This window comes from Zeus faber (genome assembly GCF_960531495.2).
Source record: "Zeus faber genome assembly, chromosome: 18".
In the NCBI taxonomy this organism is placed as follows: Eukaryota; Metazoa; Chordata; class Actinopteri; order Zeiformes; family Zeidae; genus Zeus; species Zeus faber.
Genome location: NC_137210.1, coordinates 10,708,564 through 10,727,209, shown reverse-complemented (window position 1 = coordinate 10,727,209; position 18,646 = coordinate 10,708,564). Strand labels below are relative to the sequence as shown.

The following is an 18,646-nucleotide window of genomic DNA, read 5'->3' as shown; positions in this document are numbered from 1 at the left end:
TCTGTACACAGCACATCCCAAACCGCACGATTGTTATTCCCACCATGCAAACTAAGCATTCTCCATATGTGGCTTCGATGCGGTCACCAAAAAAAGGCAAAGGAAAAAATTGTTCTGGAACAGATTTTATTATGAAGACATGTAGAATTAGTTCTCCTTCTCTTGGACAGTCTTTGTTCCACGCAGTCTGCCTGTGCGACGGGCAGCAATAAGACCGACCTTGCGACCAGCGGGTGCGTCCCTCCTGATGGTTGAGGGCTTACCAATATGCTGATGGTTACCACCACCGAAGGGATGCTCAACTGGCTGCAAAGGACACAAGTGTTAATTTCACAGTTATAATCACAAAGCCCTATGTCTTCAAGGAAAAATATCCAAATTAAGTGTCCACGTACGTTCATAGCCACACCACGGACACGTGGCCAGCAGTTCCTCTTGGCCTTGTACTTGTGGTAGGCACGACCAGCCTTCAGGATGGGTTTGTCAATACGTCCACCACCAGCAACCACACCTGGCAAAAAGAACAGCCAAAACTCAACAAGTGCAGATGTCCACCGTTTATCTATTCCAAATCAATCAGCCCCCTTGAATATACTTGATATTCGTTTTTGCAAAACCGAAGAAAGTTGTCACAGGTACTATGCTCAACTCTATATCTCAGAGTCTTAAATCATATTCGACAACACAGCAATACATTAATTCAAACTGTGTAGGGCAAATAAACACTTTCGGCATCAGAAGGCGTAATTTATAAATAAAATGGACAGGCCTGTAACCAACAATGGCAATATAACAGTGGTTCAAAGCGCCAAGTGGGCAATCCAAACAACTTAGCGGCGATGGGGAGGTTTCTTACCGACAACTGCTCTGTTGGCAGAAGAAATGACCTTCTTGGAGCCAGAAGGCAGCTTTACCCTGGACTTCTTGGTCTCTGGGTTGTGGGAAATGACCGTGGCATAGTTTCCGGAAGCACGGGCCAGTTTGCCCCTGTCTCCTGGCTTCTCCTCCAGGCAGCAGATGATGGTCCCCTCAGGCATGGTGCCAACAGGCAGGACGTTGCCAATGTTCAGCTGAGCTGTGAGAGGAGAGATGATTTCAGTGCTTGTGGCAGGCAGGAGTTTCACCTTCACCCACCAGAGGCACAGCAACCAAACCTGGCAGGGATTTCTCAACAGACACCATTGTAGGCCACGCAGAAAATGTGTGCGTGGATAGTAATTGATCGCACAATCATAGCTACCAGCTATAATGAAAGCAGATTATAGTCTCGTAATCTAGATGTACACTAGTGTCGTTTCAAAGATGTTATGCATTTAAAGATCCATCAGACCTGATCTTTTATCGGAGTCTGACTCATTTAACAACCATCTTTCACAAGCAAATTTGTGAAATTTTAGTTTGGGGGTAGTCACTAGAATTGTGCTGAGACTCAAGCAGGACTTCCTCCGGGGATCAGTCATGGTGGCCCTCCCGTGTCTAACAACAGTTAATTGCTTCAAACTGAAGAAGTGTTACGACCAATGTTTGGACTCAAATTAATTTTGTTTTTCTATTATATGTTTGAGTTGTGACTAAACTAGTCGGCCAGCGTTGCCTTTGAACGATCCATAACAGTGTGCCACAACATCAAAATAAAACACGTCATGTCCCTCCAGTCCTCACCCTTCTTGCCGCAGTATATGAACTGTCCGGTATGGATGCCTTCGGCTGCGATGAAGAGCTCTGTCCTCTTCTTGAAGCGGTACGGGTCACGGAAGGCCACTTTGGCCAGGGGAGCACCACGGCCAGGGTCATGGATGATATCCTAGGAGAAAAAAATTCACTCCATTGCCATCGGGAAAATGTTTTCACTACATTTCACCTGCTCTAACCTCCTGGGAGCGGTAGAGCCAGTGACTTGGTCAGGGGTATAGGCAGGAGCGTTAAAACCTCAACATGCGTGACGAGTGCTAGTCACAGATCATTGATGCCCGTCATGAAAACAAGTCCTGAAAGCATCTTGAGAACATCCTCATTACCTTCACGATTCCCTTGATGTAGCCATGGCGTTCAGCAAAGTCAATGTGACGGAGTTTAGCGGCACCTTTCCTGTGCTTTACGTGGGCTTTGAACACTGAGCCCGCACCTTTCCTCTGTCCCCTAATCACACGTCCCATTGTGTACTGAAACAGAGGACACTGACGTCAGTTCACAATCCAGATACTTTCGAACACACATGAGACCCGATTGCTGTATAAACTGGACCTTTGAGACCAAAAGTTGGGGTTGGAGAGGCAACGCGCACTAGTACAGGTTACTTAGCCAGCCAACACCAATTCGAGTGATGTTTTAAACGTTCAGGAACATGCCCATCGGAATAAAACGTGTCCGTGCGCAAAGTGGATACTTTATTGGCTATTATTTATGTTTCTGAAAATAGTTATGATTTGTTATCCATTGCTGATATAGTATGACCGGCACATTTGGCTAATGCTAGTACATGCTAGCGCTAGGCCGTGTCACCTAGCTACGTGTCGCTAAATGTCCGCCTTTAAGCATCAAGGCTAACATATCGTGATGAAATATTCAAGTGGAATTGTTCTTTGGCTTCGATTACACGTATACAAATGATGTTTGGAAACGGATGAGCTAAACGCGAGCACGATTTAGAGTAGATTTGTCGAAGAGAATAGTGTAGATGTTGTCGTACCTAAACTCCGATGACGGAAAGAGGAAGCGCGAGGGCGGAACTTCCGTTTTCTTCCGGGGAACGACGAAGCAGAGCTGATGGGAAATGAAGGCGGAAAGTTTTAATTACTGCGAAAGCTGAAATTGTTCTTTTTTTTTTTTATTAGACTCTCTGTGTGTGTGTGTGTGTGTGTGTGTGTGTGTATATATATGTATATATTTAATTTATATTTTATATATATATTTTATTTATATTTATATGGATAATATTTTTTTAGATTTACTTATATTTATAAATATTTATCTAAATTTTAATATTTCCTTTTTTTGTATGATTTCATTTGACTTTACCATGTCTACAAGGGAAAACTGACATTGGTAAAATAAAACACAGTGGGCAACTCTTTTAATAATAACAAGAGCCCTACCACAAAATAAGACAAAAACTATATATATATATATATATATATATATAAACGCAAAATAACAATATAGATGACAAATAATTTCTTGTACTTGAAATATAGACGCAATAAATACTGCGTACCATACATCTCCCAGCAGGTGGCGCAATCTAGACTGCATGACGAGTATGCGTGCGACAACATGCTTTGGTGATTTTACAAACGCAGGGAGCGAGTTCTTACAGATGACAGAATATACGTCTTTATTCCCAGTGGTCATACAAGCAGCAATGGATCGCACAGAAACACAATCACTACACTGTGTAGTGCGAGTGCCAGTGTTTGGGTGCGAGCCAAGCCTCGCGTTCTCTGAGCAACCAGCCCGTCCCGACCGGCGCGGCCCTGCACGGTCATTTTCTTTTGTTGAAGTATGAAAGAAAACGCTCATACGTTCTCCCTTGGGAGATCGGTAGTTGTTGACGTATTAATAGCTATCGTAAGTAATCGTAAAAGTGAATAAACACCGTATCGCTCTTGTTATATATAATAAAAAAAAGACTTCGAAATGATGTGAATATTATTTTTTTTCTGCCCGACGGCAGAGTATAAACGGGGGGGGAGGGGCGTCGCTTTATGTGTCGCTTGTCCTGTTTACATCCACAACAATGTCGCTTGCAGCGGGCGACGCGGGGGGCCGGGGCTTCGGCGGCAGAAGCAGCGACGCCCGGCGGCGTGCGGCGGTTCTGCCCCATGTAGACACCGGCGGCTTACACGCGTCCGATTGAATGGAAGCGGCGAGTGCGGTCGTGCAGTGAGGAAAAAAACAACATTTTATCGTCAGCGTTTGGCAAAGACAAAAGGTTCGGGACGGGGTGTGTGCTTTTGCAACCGAGCAAACAAGGCTGTACGGTTTCACTTATTTGCAGGTCTTATTCGGTAAAAAAAAGTATTCCATGTCTATTCTTTACCTGTCCGTTGTATATTGTATTTGTATTTGTGCAGCACGTTCCACACACAAATTCAGTTCAAAGTACAACATGAGCCATACAATGTATGTCTATTATAAAAGCACAGAATATATAAAAAAAAAAGGATACAAACCTAAGTGCACCTTAGAACAGGCCTGCACACACAGATGCACTGATAGATAAGAAATAAACATGACGCACAGACGTGGCTACATATTTCAAACTTTTGGTCACGGTTTCTAGGAGACGTCACGACTACCCGCCGACGAGGCTGGGCAAAGAAGGCGCACGAATACACGCACACAGGGCCAGCAAGTGTCTGATAATATTTATTTTGTCACCTGTCCTGTTGATGTCTATCATATAATATCCCTCGACTCAACTCCAACCCGAGTATCCGCCCGCGAGGTGCGGCGGTTTCACGGGGCGGCGCTGAAGCGTTCAAGCGCGAATCAAACCACTTCCGGTACCGGTGGGCCGGTGACGCACCACGCTTTCTGACGTCTTAACCACGTGACGTTCGTAATTCGATACAAGCTCCGCCCCCAACGCGCCGAAGAAACCGTGCGCCTCACAAGGCTGGAACAAGCGTCGGTGCCGAGTGTCCCGGTGAACAGCTCGACGGAAACCCTGTCGTTTCAGAGAAACCGACCCTTTCTTTTCAACCGACACCATTTGTTATCTTCTCGCGAACGGATCGAATAAGAATACGTTTGCCTTTTGTTTAAAAAAAAATCGCGTTTCGTGAAGTAGCGCCAGCTAGCCGGTCGTGCTAACAAAGAACAGCCTTTCTCCTCGGTATCACCCCCCCACCACTCTCTTTAGTTATGAGTCATGTGGTCGTCGATAATCCACACGGTCTAGATCAGCAGGTGAGTGCTTTTATTTGATTTACACCAATTTATAATGACGTATTTTTTTGTGCCGTATTGTATTTCAGTTTGGAGGTTGTTTGCTCGAAGGTATTGCATTCGCCGAATCACTAGGGTACCTAGCCGGGTTAGCTTGGGCCCTCTCCAGGCAGGCTGGTAAAATGGTGGCGGTCATGATCATGTCGCCATCGGAAAGATTGCGATGGCGGAGATCGGGCAGTACGCAAATAAATGAAGCGGGGAAAATTAAGGGCGCTACGTAGGAAATATATTTATAATCTAAGGCAAGTGAATCGAGTGATTGAATAAAATAATTTCAAAAATGGCCAAAGGGGGTCTATCAAAAATAGATATACATATGTGTATATATACGCACAGCTAGTAAAAAACGCTCTTTATTTCCTACTCAAGTAAATAATCCCCAACACGGAACGTGGGTGATTCTTATTACCTAATCACCCACTTTCTAAGGTGTGTGTGTAAAGGGTTATCTGGACGCCGGCCGGTGAGGTGAGGCCTTCAGACCATGAAACGTGGCGCAGGAGGAAATAACGCGAGGAATAAGCACACATTTTGCCATTTCCCCACGCAAAGGGAGAAGGTTTTTCCCCCCCTCCTCAACTGTCATAATACCAGGCGCGTGTTGGGGATCTGATCCGTTTGTTCAGATCAGCAATTTTTTTCAGTTATGGGAAGTTAGATAACCCAGTCCTATGACTCGCGAACGAGTCGTCCGTTGCGAACGAATCTTTTTGTTGACTCTGAAGTCACTCCGCACTTTGTTACTTTGCCAAAGGAAATATTTTGGAGAGAGTTGGGCTTGTGATCATTCCACTCGCAACTCTGAGCCAACTGGTTTTCGTTCATACCGACTACATCAGACGAAGGATGAGTCACATAACCGGCTCTTTACTGAGTAACTCGCCAAGAACCAAATGTAAAAAGAGTCGAGTCTTTCATCACGGCTTTGTGGCATGTGATGCAAATTTCCCACAGTCATGGAACGAGTTGATCCTGTGTAGTCTTGGCTTTACAACAACCTTAAACTACCTGCAGTCTTGTAGCAATACATCTGTCATACTACATACATCATTTTGGGAATTAAAGTTTTACATCTCTAATCCCCCCCCCCCCCCCCCCCCCAGCTCGCTGCCCTAGACTTGAACTCTGCTGACGGACAAGGCGGAGGAACCGGCAGTAAGTAATGTTTTTAAATGTGTAAATGCATGTTATGTCACATTTTCATTAGGTCATTTAGCAGATGCTTTTCGCCAAATTGATAGAACATTTTGTTGGTAGTCTAACCAACTGTATGTCACAGAGTGCTTAACCTCCTCCAGGAATATGTAGTGTTAGTAGAGTTAAAAGTTTGTATAATGTAGTGTAATAAAAAAAAAAAAATATATATATATATATATATATATATATATATATTAGTATAATTAGTAAAAGGGATGGAGGAGATGGAGATCCACATGAGATGGAGCTAGAATTCTAAATCTTACATCAGATAGGTGGGTCATGTTCTTTAATTGACTGTAGAGCTGCATTACCAATAACCTTTTTAATAGGTACAGTTGTCTGCTCAATTAAAATCATTGTGTGTGTATATAGTGTGGGAATGCGATGCCATCTGTAACACCGGTTCCCTCCCTACCCAGGACGCTACATTCCACCTCACCTGAGGAACAAAGAAGCTTCCAAAAATGGTGAGCCTAATCTTGTAGCTATCTAGTGACCATCCACATAAGCGCCGCCAACTGTGGGTTTCTTTTGTAGATTTAAAGTCTATTTTGAGAAACACAATTCAGACGATTTCTTCTAAACCGGTTTTCAAAAGAAAATCATCAAATGGCTGTACACCTTTTCGTCATGTTAACTGTAGAGGGGCAGTCATGTTTGTTGCTGCTTAGCACAGAGGTAATGGAGGTGAACAGCCTTCATTTTTTTGTAGCCATCTATTTAAATTTTTGTTTTCTAAACACCAATAGAAAGCCACCTGAAGTGGATTTTGGGTCCGTGCATAATGGCTTACTCACGGCTAGAGACAGCTTAACTAGGACAAGTGGTGCTTACTGCAAAACCATACACGACCCTATATTTCACCCCAGTCTGATCACAATTAAAAGATGAAATGGGTCAGATTTCCCTTTTCTGGGACACGTTCCCTGTCTGGCTAAAATATCTCAGTTCACTGAAGTCCAGATTTTTATTTTATTTGTTTTAATTAGAAAGCTTAGCTGTTTGCAGTTCTGATTTTAAGAGACTCCTGAAAACTGTTCAAGTAAGTGAGTTAAAATAACTTTTTTTTTTAAATGCTTGATGCCAGAAGTAAGTTGCTGTGTTTGCAGTTCTGCCAGTACACAATGCTTGACATATACACCTGTTTTGCCTCTTAAAGGCCTTCATCCAGATATATTGTCTGATTATTGTTTTGTAATATGTTATCTTGGACATATGGTACTGACTCTCATGTGTCTACACATTTTATGTTTTTCCCCCCATTTTGCTGTTTTCTTATTTCACAGCAGGAAATGGTTATTCCACTGGTAGACAGTGCGGTTATTCAGTGGCACCTGTAAACCCCTGTAAGTCCCTTCTGTCTGCTTTCGCTGAGGGCAACCTGCATTCCCAGATGCATGTTTTAGCCATGTACACGCCAGCAAAGCCATTGTGAAAGGGAGAGGGCTACTTAATAGCTTCACACTATAGCTTAATGAGAGGATTTTTTTTCAGTGATTTCTCTGGGAATGCTGAAGTTTAAATTATAGGGATGCCAGTTACAACAAAAGATGTGTTTGTTGCAACCAGCTAATTTTGATGCCATTTCAAAATGCATTTTAGTCACTTTATTCAGGTATTTTAAATGTTTGAATTGCATATTTTAGGCATGGTTTAGTTATTTGGCACCCAAATAAAAACACACGCTTTACCTCGTTTTAAAGTAAATGTTTCCTCTAATGTTCTAAGTTTATACTGACCAGTGCCATCAACTGTGGCAGCCAACAGAGCACGAACAAAGTCATAGAAATGCATCTGCTGTCAGATGGGAGAACTGTAGGACTGGTAACTATTGGTGCTAAACCAATGTCAACACTCATACTGTATTAGGCAGTAATTATGGGCAACTCTTTTTATAGTCTGCCTCCTTACTTTTACTCAGGTTACCCAAGACTGGGCTCTCAAGAGCTTGCGTTTTACCATGCCTACAATGGGGGTTGGCCAAACAAATGTGGTATATCTTCATGCACCTGCATGTCACACCACCTACTTGGCTAAGCAAATACATTGCTGAGCAATTGCATACAAAAAGCCCATGCCTTCGCCAAAATTGCATATGGCCTATGCTTTGTTATGATTGCTAGGACAGCCCTGGCAGTGTTTATTTTATTTTTTTTACGATATAAAGGCTTTGCAATTGCTTGTGATGCATGGTGATGGTGCTTTGGATATTCTGCTCTGCACCACTGATATGCCTGTCTTACTAATGACATGGCATAATGTCTGAAGTGGGAAAGCATTAGAATAACTATTAGCCTCCGCGTACTTGTTGGACCCACCCATCATATTCCATCTGCCCATGACAGATGGATACCCTCAGGCTTAGGTGGGCCTGGAGAAAGTGATTGTATGTCTGCAACATTAAGATTTTATACTCAAAACCAAGTGCTCCAGCTGCCCTAGTTTCTTTTTTTATTTTTTTTATCTTTTTTTTAAATTTTTATATTAAAAAAAAAAAAATATATATATATATATATATATATATATATATATATATATATATATATATATATATATATATATATATATATATATATATATATATATATATATATATATATATATATATATATATATATAAATAAAAAACAACCTGCCTATGATTTGGGACGCAATCCTGGTGTAATTGGTTAGTGCTCATATCTGTCTTGGGAAATTGTTTTGATGAAATGGATTGACCATTTCAGGGCAGGACAAAGGGCTGCAATTATTAAATACTCGTTAATGTCATCAATGTAGTGGAATATTGATTTGGAAATTGACATCAAGTCAGTTGTTTTGGGGTTTTTTGCCAGCTTAATTTCAAAATCTAGCACTTCCCTTCAATGTATTGCCTTCATAAAGACTTGAATAAGTCAAATATTTCTGGACTTGGATTTTGAGAGGGTCGTTTGTTTGGGTTGATGTAGAGACATTTTTTGAGTGTCAGTTTCTGACCCTGCTGCATGGTGTGCTTGGCCATGTTGGCTCAAGGAAGTGAATGAGTGTTTGTGGACGTTTCATGCAATCATCTGGTTGAGGCATCTAGTTTGGTGTTTCAGTTTCAAAGCGTTACAGTGCTTTCCCCACTGCACTGAAAGTGCTTCACCAACTGGGCCAAAATGTTCAAGTAAGATCCTCATGCCATCCCACAATAACTGGTAACTTGTATTTGAAGATCACAATGACCCATGGTACGTGTGCCTGAATGTCCTCACATGCTGCTGTTGGCATTGATCACAGCCCCAGCACCACTGGCCTCTGCCACAGCCTGCACCAATAACTGTTTGGGTGTGAATGGGGATCGCTGTGGTAAATGTCCCCTGCAGGTAGAGATGGGCTTAATGGCTCCTCTGGGATGTCGTTATGTTCACCCGGGCAGAAGACACTGTATTGACTCCCAAAAACACCCATGGGTTCAAACTTGGAAAGTGAAGTGTTCCAGCCCCCCTTGTAGTTTTCAAATGGGTGCAAATCTGTCAGTTGGCTCTACCATAATAAACAACGCTACAAATTAGGTGAAGGTGAACTACGAGCAAAGCCAAAAACGCTCAGGATGAAACCTCACATGGGCCTTTCTCCCTTTCTTTCCCCACAAAGACTCACCCGGATGGGATGGAGGACGCAGCAACGGATTTGTGAATGGTTACCACGACAACCGTATGAATGGGGGCTTTGGAGGCCGCGGACCCCCTCGCAATGATAGAGGTGGGCGTGGTGGCTACCGTGGTAACAGGGGCGGCTCGTTTAATCAGCCAATACAGAATCCAGGTGGGATAACCTGTAGTGCCCAGCGGTAGCGTAGAAGAATAGCTTTAGATCATATGGCCATGACACACAGGCCAACAGGGTTGGAGGGGGGTAAAATGAAGGCAGTAATGAGTGAGGAAAGTAACAGATTTTATTTTTCTACTTTCTCACACTTTCCAGAATATGGACATTATCATTTGTCTACTGAGATGGTTGTGGTTGAACCATTTTATATTCGCAGTCTTGGAACGAGGGAGACTGGAATAATACCAAACAAAATCCGGATTATATATCGCCAAAAAAAACTAGGTGTATCGTCTGCGTAATGCACCCTACTACCCCCAATTAAATGCTTGCCGCTTCAAGGTCTTGTCTGACCAGGAACAATGAGAACATGAATGGCAATCAGAGTACAAATCTGTGGTGGGTAAAATCTCATTTGAGGATTTTTGATTTGATGTTCTTCCACAGGCTTTGGAGGTGATGGCGGCTGGGCAGGTACCTCTCGGGATGCTGCCTACAACAGTTTTGGTGGCCGTTCTGATAGGGGCAAGTCGGCTTTCTTCAATGACCGTGGAACGAGCTCCAGGGGAAGGTGAGGGAGATGGGGTGTTTAGAATTGAGGAGAAACACAATTGCATTGTTCCACCATGGGTAATCGGTGTGCATACTGTGTGATTGTTAGGTATGAGCGCGGTGGCTTTGGCGGTGGAGGAAACAGTCGCTGGGCTGAAGACTCCAGAGGGGAGGAAGATTGGTCTAAACCCACCGCACCCAACGAGCGCCTGGAAAAGTAAGACCTGGATTGGAGCCAGATCCTGGGCAAATAAGCTGGCCATTTTGTTTCACTGACACTGATCGTTTTCTTCTTCAGTGAGTTGTTCGCTGGCAGCAACACTGGGATTAACTTTGAGAAATACGATGACATTCCTGTGGAGGCCACCGGAAGCAATTGTCCGCCCCACATAGACAGTGTAAGTTTGCGATATGTAGCAATGGTTCAAATACATGCAGACAAGACATGTTCCCATTGGCTGACGATATGCATGTCTATGATGTAGTTCCACGACATCGACATGGGGGAGATCATTATGGGCAACATCAGCCTGAGTCGCTACACCAGGCCCACTCCAGTTCAGAAGCACGCCATCCCCATCATCAAAAGCAAGAGGGACTTGATGGCCTGCGCTCAGACGGGTGAGAGCTTTGAAATGACCCTCTAACCAAATTTCTTAGATTCAGCCCTACAAATGATCGACCGTCTTATGTTTAAATATGTTGAATGTTCACAAGCTAAGATGCTCGCCAGGATTCAGTGCATGAATGCAACTTTTCTTTTTTGGTGACTTCCAAAAAGTATGAATGCATCTTTGTCCCTAGGCTCGGGTAAGACTGCTGCCTTCCTGCTGCCAGTGCTGAGTCAAATCTACACAGAAGGACCAGGAGATGTTTTGCAGGCCGCCAAGAATAGCGGACATGTACTGGAAACTAGATATCTAATGCACCCACAGAACATAAACATCTCCTGCACATTCTGGCATCACAACATGTTGGCATTTTTCTCTCCCAATCCACAGGATAACGGCAAGTATGGACGGCGCAAGCAATACCCCATCTCCCTGGTCCTGGCTCCAACCAGAGAGCTGGCCCTGCAGATCTACGATGAGGCCAGAAAGGTGAGCACACGCATTGCATGTCTGTGAACATCACATGACAGTTTGGTAACTAAGACCCAGGGCTGGGTATAAATGTGTATATACTCAAAGACGACTAAGTTCATTGATTTCAATTTCCGGCTTGATTTGAAAGTTCTAACATTGTTTGGAAGTCCTTCAACCGTTTTCCCTCATTGTGTTTGAAATGACAATATTGAATTGTGGGTCAGTCTTTTGAGATCCTGGCAAATACCCAGCTCAACTACAAACAAGTTTCACAAATCAACTTGATCTGTGAATAAACCATTTGTTCTCTTTTACAGGTTGCCTATCGCTCCCGTGTTCGTCCCTGTGTGGTGTATGGCGGTGCTGATATTGGCCAGCAAATCAGAGACCTGGAGAGAGGCTGCCATCTCTTGGTGGCCACGCCAGGACGCCTAGTCGACATGATGGAAAGGGGAAAGATCGGTCTGGACTACTGCAAGTGAGTGCAGCCTTTAAAACACCGATATTTGAACCTTCTGGTTAAATGTCTTACATTACATTGTAATAAATTAACATTGCAATATGAAATAAAGATGACACCTGACAAGTATGAAACGTGAGCGCATGTCACTTAATCTAAAGACCGAAGCCCCTGATGCACGTGTGTTGTGCTGTTTTTCTGTAGCTACTTGGTGTTGGACGAGGCTGACCGCATGCTGGACATGGGCTTTGAGCCCCAGATCAGACGCATCGTGGAGCAGGACACGATGCCACAGAGAGGCACCCGTCAGACCATGATGTTCAGTGCCACCTTCCCCAAGGAGATCCAGGTCCGTCGGAAAACATCCAATATTTTTACTGCCGCACACCTATGAGCGAAGTCCTGGTTTCACAGGTGTTTTTTTTTTTTTTTTTTTTTTTTTGCTTCTATTAGATTCTTGCTCGTGACTTTCTGGAGGACTACATTTTCCTTGCTGTTGGGCGTGTCGGCTCAACCTCTGAAAACATCACCCAGAAAGTTGTCTGGGTGGAGGAGAATGATAAGAGGTCATTCCTCCTTGACTTGCTCAACGCCACAGGTGAGCAACACCCCAAACCCCCTCCCCCCACCACCCCTACCTGTTTTGTCTGCCCCGTGTCAGGCAGAATCTGCCCTGTCTCAATTACTGTAACCAAAAGATGTCTTAACTAGAACAAAGTGCAAGGATCCAGTTGTTTATTTGGCAAGAGGTCTGACTATGTTGTGAAGCTGTGAAAGTTGTGTGCTGAGCAGCCTCACGTTTACTAGACGGTTTGGTTTTTATCTCAGTCATTCCCAGTGATGTTCAGGAAAATGTGGCTGAGGTCCCAGAGAAACCCGGTACGTATGAGAATTCAGTAATTGGTCTGATCCACAAGTCAGACATCACACCCCACAACTCATTCCCACCCCCTGCTCCCCAGCTGACATACCCCCTTGATTTTCTTTATTTATTTTTCTTTCTATTTCCCATCTTACATCTGAGAGCTTCTAGCAGCAGCCTTAACATTTGCCAGGCCCCAGTAAAGACTATGGTAGGCAGCAGATATTGGAAGGCAGTGGAAAAATAATTCTTGGAGTTTATTTTATTATTTACAGGAAGCCAAGCAAGTGTTTTAAAAATAAATATTTATTTTGTTAGTCATTTTAAGCCCATGGTACTTTGACTGATCAAACAATGTTATTTAGTGAAAATATATTGCGTCCCATAGCTCTTGTACTACCATGGTTACTGGTGTAACAGTCCCTACTGCAGGTAAACTGAAGTGTAATGTCCATATCAAGCATGCAGTCATCTACTGTTACAGTGGTAGTGAAGCATGGAGAGGCCCCCGCGTTGGATGGATAGCTTATTACTACAAGATCCTCAGGTGCCCACTAATTTAGCGAGCCAACATGGAAAGGTGGTAAAATTAACTTTGGCTGCCACCCTTTGGTGAGAACCGACTTGGCCAGTAAAAGCACACATGGAAGATGGTTATAAAGGTCTTATCCTCCCAGATGTCATGTTGTTATAATAGTGGACAGGGCACGTTTATTGGGCTTGGGCCTTGAGCAGAGAAGTCACAACATTAAGGAATGATGTGACTGTTGATCTGGAATGGCCTTCCCTCCCCCACATCTCCCTTCAGTCGTCTCTTTATGACAAGCTTTTATCCTGAGAGCCATTAATGCCCAAAATGTTTTTTTATTAGAATTAATTCTAACAATCCTTAATGAAAGGTATTATTTCAGCTAGTATTGATCAATTAATAACTGGGGGGCAAAAAAACAGAAGTAAGGTTAATGGTTGTCAGTAAATGCAAAGCTTCTTATGCCACCCTGTCCCCCGTCTCATCTTATGTTGCGGTTTTGATTTTCCTTATGGTACTGCACTGGCTGCTCTCGTAGTATGACAGCAGTTTTACGTTCCTACTCCCATCTCCTCTCAGCCTTGAGTTACCTTTCAGTTCACCTCTTTTTACCCGTTTATGGTACTTTCTCTTCATCGCGTCGTTCTGTCCGTCTGCAGCAAAAGAGTCCCTGACACTTGTGTTTGTGGAGACCAAGAAGGGAGCCGACGCTCTGGAGGACTTCCTGTATCGTGAGGGCTACGCCTGCACCAGCATTCATGGGGACCGCTCCCAGAGGGACCGCGAGGAGGCGCTGCACCAGTTCCGCTCGGGACGCTGCCCCATCCTCGTGGCCACAGCTGTAAGAGAACACACACGCACTCTCGCACACACACACGCCGTACAGAGAATCCCTCCCTTCTTTAACTTCTTGTGACTGCTGCTTCAGGTAGCTGCAAGAGGTCTGGACATCTCCAATGTGAAGCACGTGATCAATTTTGATCTGCCCAGCGACATCGAGGAGTACGTTCACCGTATCGGCCGTACGGGGCGTGTGGGCAACCTCGGTGAGAACAGCGCACTCAAAACAAGTTATCTTGGAACGAACCTTCAGAACACTTTTGCACATGTACATGGCTCTGTACTCACGCTGTGTGATGCTTTTGCACAGGTTTGGCCACGTCGTTCTTTAACGACAAAAACAGCAACATAACCAAAGACTTGCTGGACATCCTGGTGGAGGCCAAGCAGGAGGTTCCCTCCTGGCTGGAGAGTCTGGCCTACGAACACCAGCACAAGAGTACCGGCCGCGGACGCTCCAAGAGGTACGGCTGCACCTTCGGTTTGTTCTGCTAGGGCTGTGATGTAGCTGCAGGGTTGAGCTCATTACTGTCATCACCGCAAATAATAAAGTATGTTTTTTTTGGAATGTTCTTCCGTGCACCGTCCCCGCAACAGTGTGGCTGTCCGTGACAAATATAAAGATATATTTAGCTTCTTCTGATGCCCTTAATTTATAATTCCCTATTGTAGGTTCTCTGGTGGATTCGGAGCCAGAGATTACCGACAGACACCTGGTGGTTCCAGCAGCTTCAGCAGCAGCCGTGGTGGTCCGCGCAGCACCGGGGGCCACGGAGGCAACCGTGGCTTTGGTGGAGGTGAGAAGCTTTCATGTTCCAGTCACTTGACTACTCTTGTGGGTCATTTACATGACTGGATTTCTCTCAACTAAAGTGATATTTCCACTTAAATATAGATGTTTACGGAAATTTGAGCTGGGGAATCTTGAATGCGGCATCCACTAGTTGTTTTTAAATCCTACTACATGGACCAGAGCTCACCACTGACTTTTCCTCTCAGGTGGCTTCGGCGGAAACTTCTACGGCGACAGTGGCTACGGAGGAAACTACAGCCACTCGGGCAGCGTGGACTGGTGGGGGAACTAGTCTCCATAGGAATAGGTTGCTATGCCAACCCAGCCCCACGAAAACCACATGTTAACTTTAGCCAGACCTTAACGAAACCCCCCTTCTGTGTAGCTTCACTGACACACAGTACATTACCAACCCTGATTCTCTGCCCGTTCACTTCTCTCAAAGTGGAAGTGCGGCGCGATCGCTCCGACACGCCACCAGCACGCGCCGCCGACTGGAGACGCAGAGATTCGCACACCTCATAAAGTGAGCATGGCTGCTGACATGCGTTGTCCGATAGCAACCTCGGACCGTCATTGTTAAGAGTTTTTCTTTCTTTTTTTTTAAATTGAGTTTTGTTTTGAAGAAACCGGCAAAATAACCTGAGGATCATTTGTATGTTAATGTACTGTGCCTTTTGAATTTAAAAAGAAAAAAAAAAAAGGAAATCGATGTTTTCATTTCACCAAACGAAGTTGGCCAAGAGCTCTAAATTTGTCATTACTGTTTTGTTATTTGGTGAAAAGCATTAGAAAAGCAAAACTAGGCTTGGACTTACTCAAACCTTGGCAAACACTGGGGTGTTGTGGCTCGCCCGAGTCACGATTCCATTTGAACTTCAAATTTATGGAAGGACGTCATGTAGCCTTTTCTACAGTCAAACAGCTTCTGGAGCCATCACTATAGGATCAGATCGTGCTGGGACTCTCCCGGTGGAGCTAACTTATTCTAAACTTAAGGGACAAAGAGTTGAATTACCTTTCGTTCGCTCACTCTATCCTGGACGGGCTCCTCTTTAAGGATATGGTCGTCTTTTAAATAGCCATTCCTGTTGTGATCTTAATTAACACAAAGTCATTAAGCTCGGTGCCAACACTCACTGAGGTTTAAACTAGAAGATTAAATGCTGGAGCTTGCTACTCCACATTTCTCGATTGACTTGACAGTGTTACGGCAGCTAGTATGTTACAAGTGCTAGCTACATAAAGTGGGCGGTGTTTTTTGTTTATTTATTTTTACTTGAGACATTTTTGGTGCTGGCGCGTGCACGATTGGGGGGGGGGGGGGGGGGGGGGAATGGAGTCAAGTCTCTTGATTTCTGAAATGTTTCTCTACAAATATGTATCAAAACAAAAAATGCCTGCCGTCTTGAAAGTGAAGTTCAAAATCGCCGCATAAGGACCACGGCATCGGGGGCGGCGCGCGGGGTTAGCGGTGCCAGATCTACCGTTAACCGCGAGGCCCAGACTGTATTCTACGCATGCAAGTGTTTTGTTTTTTGGTCAAGGGGGAAAGACGCGTGAACTGAGTCGCAGGCTTATCTTAATTCCAAAGGTTTTCTCTTTTCAAGCTGCGTTGGAGGCATGGTTCATCTTAAAGACAGAGTGAGATCACGGAGGTTTATCAGTTTAACAGCAAAAGGGCGGAGCAAGGCAGACTAGCACTCCGGCCACTGGGGTTTGGGGGGGAGGGGGGCGGGAGGGGGTTAGGATTGGGCACCACCAATCGCTGTCAGTGGCTTTGGTTTCCATGGCTATGTATTCTAACCGTGGAGGGGGCCAAAGGTTTTTTTTTTTTCCTTTAGTTTATTTTTATGGGGGTGGGGCGGGAGGGGGGGTGTCCGCTTCCTTTCGGGACACAAGGACTGTCTACTCCTCTGGGAGTTCATCTGCTCAGACGTGGATCATAGATCTGGCTTCTCCTTCAGAGGAGCAGGCGAGGGAGGGGAGACGCGGCATCTCACCCCGGTGCTCGGTGTTTCTCCTCGGGTGTGTTGTGCCTTGAAAACCTTCTGTTTGTTGTTTTTTTTTTTTTTTTCGTTTTTTTTTTTTTTTTTTTTAAGAAATTGAATTTAAAAGCGGATGCACTGACAGTGTTGAGTTTAGGATTGAATGGTGCTACTTGATTTAGGTGTGTAGGCCCTTGTACGTCGTGCCCATTGAGTTTTACAAAAGTTGTTTTATTGCACATCTAGAGTTTTATATAGATGTCTTGGATATATGTCCTTAAGCTTCCAAATGTTGTGTGTGAGGAGATAGTGGCAGGAAAAACGCAGCTTGTTTACAAAGGGGAAGGGTTCTCAACGTTATACCAGGATTTATTTGGGACCAGGGATTTAGCAGTTGGGGAATTTAGCCATTTGCACACAGATTTCTAGATTCTACTTTTGCTGCTAGTTTTGTGTAATTTATTAAGCATTTTTGACAAATATTTATTTTTGTAAGCCTCAAAGTGATTCTTTGAAAGTTTCAGAAACTTGACCAAAAGACAGTACAAAAACACTGGCACTTGAATGTTGAATGTCACCTGTATGCGTGAAATTTATATATTTCGGGGTAGTGTGAGCTTTTTAATGTTTAAGATGCATTGGACTCAGTAATTAATATCCACAGCTGTTTCAAGGCCTCCTCAGGGCCACACATCAATTAGATTCCCAATTGGCCATCAAAAATTTGAATCAAATTGACAAAATGCCAAGGTTTGGAATAAAGTTGTCAAAAGAGCAAATCAATTTCCTAAGCGTATCAGTGCAGAAGTGTTCAGATTCTCCAATTGTGTGCATTGTGTTTACGATTCTTTACTCTTAATTTGACCTGATTTATTTTTTTATTTTTTTTTTCCTCCAGTGAATGTCTGGCACATGGCAATCTTTAAAGAAAGGAACATGTGGTTTATTCTCCTATTGTTGCATATTATCGTATCTGGAGTTTTTCCACGAGCACAGAGCAGGTCTCCACTGCTGAGGCAGGAGCCGGGACCTGCTCCGTGCCTCGGGGGGGAAGCCCAGAACTCTCTAGGTGTAGACTTTGCTTTCTGTAATAGCGTAGATGCTAATGCACTGCATGAGAAATACTCAGCTGTGCGATTGATGTATGATTTTACCAAAATAAAGTTTGAATGCAAAAGTTTCTCTGGAAAAAAAACAAACCTAAACAAAAACAAGCATGTTTCCGACAGACTGTTGTATTGCAGAGGAGACTTGTTGCTGGTAGCCTTTTGCATATTTACATTGTGTGGTTGAAGGTGGTTAGGCAGCAACACTGAATTAGGCAAAAAGTTTCACTTTTGAAAATATAAAAGTTAATTTGTAAAACTAACAGTGTCTTGTCTTTTTCTCGAGTGTGCTTTACCCCCCCCCCCCTTTTTTTTTTTTTAAATGTTTAAACATTTCAACTGAGTGTTTCACCGGCCATCTCATCTGCAGATGACTTTACTTCAACTTAAATTTGCCAAATGAAAGTCCTTTTCGGAAGTCTTCCAGGTCGCCAGTCTGTCCTCGGGAAGCAACCTCTGCTTAAACCTGGCTCAGTTCGCAATTAA

General features: G+C 43.9%; 2 protein-coding genes across 4 annotated transcripts; one reads left to right on the top strand and one right to left on the bottom strand.

The window, feature by feature from the left end:
• Window positions 1-109: 109 nt before the first annotated feature.
• rpl8 (ribosomal protein L8) lies at window positions 110-2,710 on the bottom strand. Its single transcript, XM_080018749.1, has 6 exons — window positions 2,690-2,710; window positions 2,019-2,162; window positions 1,663-1,804; window positions 857-1,075; window positions 396-511; window positions 110-306 (listed from the first exon to the last, which is right to left on the bottom strand). The coding sequence occupies exons 2-6, from the start codon at window positions 2,154-2,156 to the stop codon at window positions 148-150; spliced, it is 774 nt and encodes a 257-aa protein (XP_079874875.1). The 5' UTR covers window positions 2,157-2,162; window positions 2,690-2,710; the 3' UTR covers window positions 110-147.
• A 1,917-nt stretch (window positions 2,711-4,627) lies between these two features.
• ddx3xa (DEAD-box helicase 3 X-linked a) lies at window positions 4,628-16,365 on the top strand. Of its 3 annotated transcripts, XM_080019401.1 has the most exons (19): window positions 4,628-4,911; window positions 6,057-6,108; window positions 6,573-6,620; window positions 9,772-9,879; window positions 10,393-10,516; window positions 10,607-10,714; window positions 10,796-10,895; window positions 10,983-11,118; window positions 11,302-11,399; window positions 11,499-11,597; window positions 11,900-12,060; window positions 12,247-12,391; window positions 12,496-12,640; window positions 12,871-12,921; window positions 14,093-14,274; window positions 14,362-14,479; window positions 14,584-14,737; window positions 14,946-15,070; window positions 15,273-16,365. In XM_080019401.1, the coding sequence occupies exons 1-19, from the start codon at window positions 4,867-4,869 to the stop codon at window positions 15,356-15,358; spliced, it is 2,085 nt and encodes a 694-aa protein (XP_079875527.1). In that variant the 5' UTR covers window positions 4,628-4,866; the 3' UTR covers window positions 15,359-16,365. The 3 variants fall into 3 exon arrangements, with proteins under 3 accessions (XP_079875527.1, XP_079875529.1, XP_079875528.1); XM_080019403.1 differs by lacking the exon at window positions 9,772-9,879; XM_080019402.1 differs by lacking the exon at window positions 12,871-12,921.
• The last annotated feature ends 2,281 nt before the right edge of the window (window positions 16,366-18,646 follow it).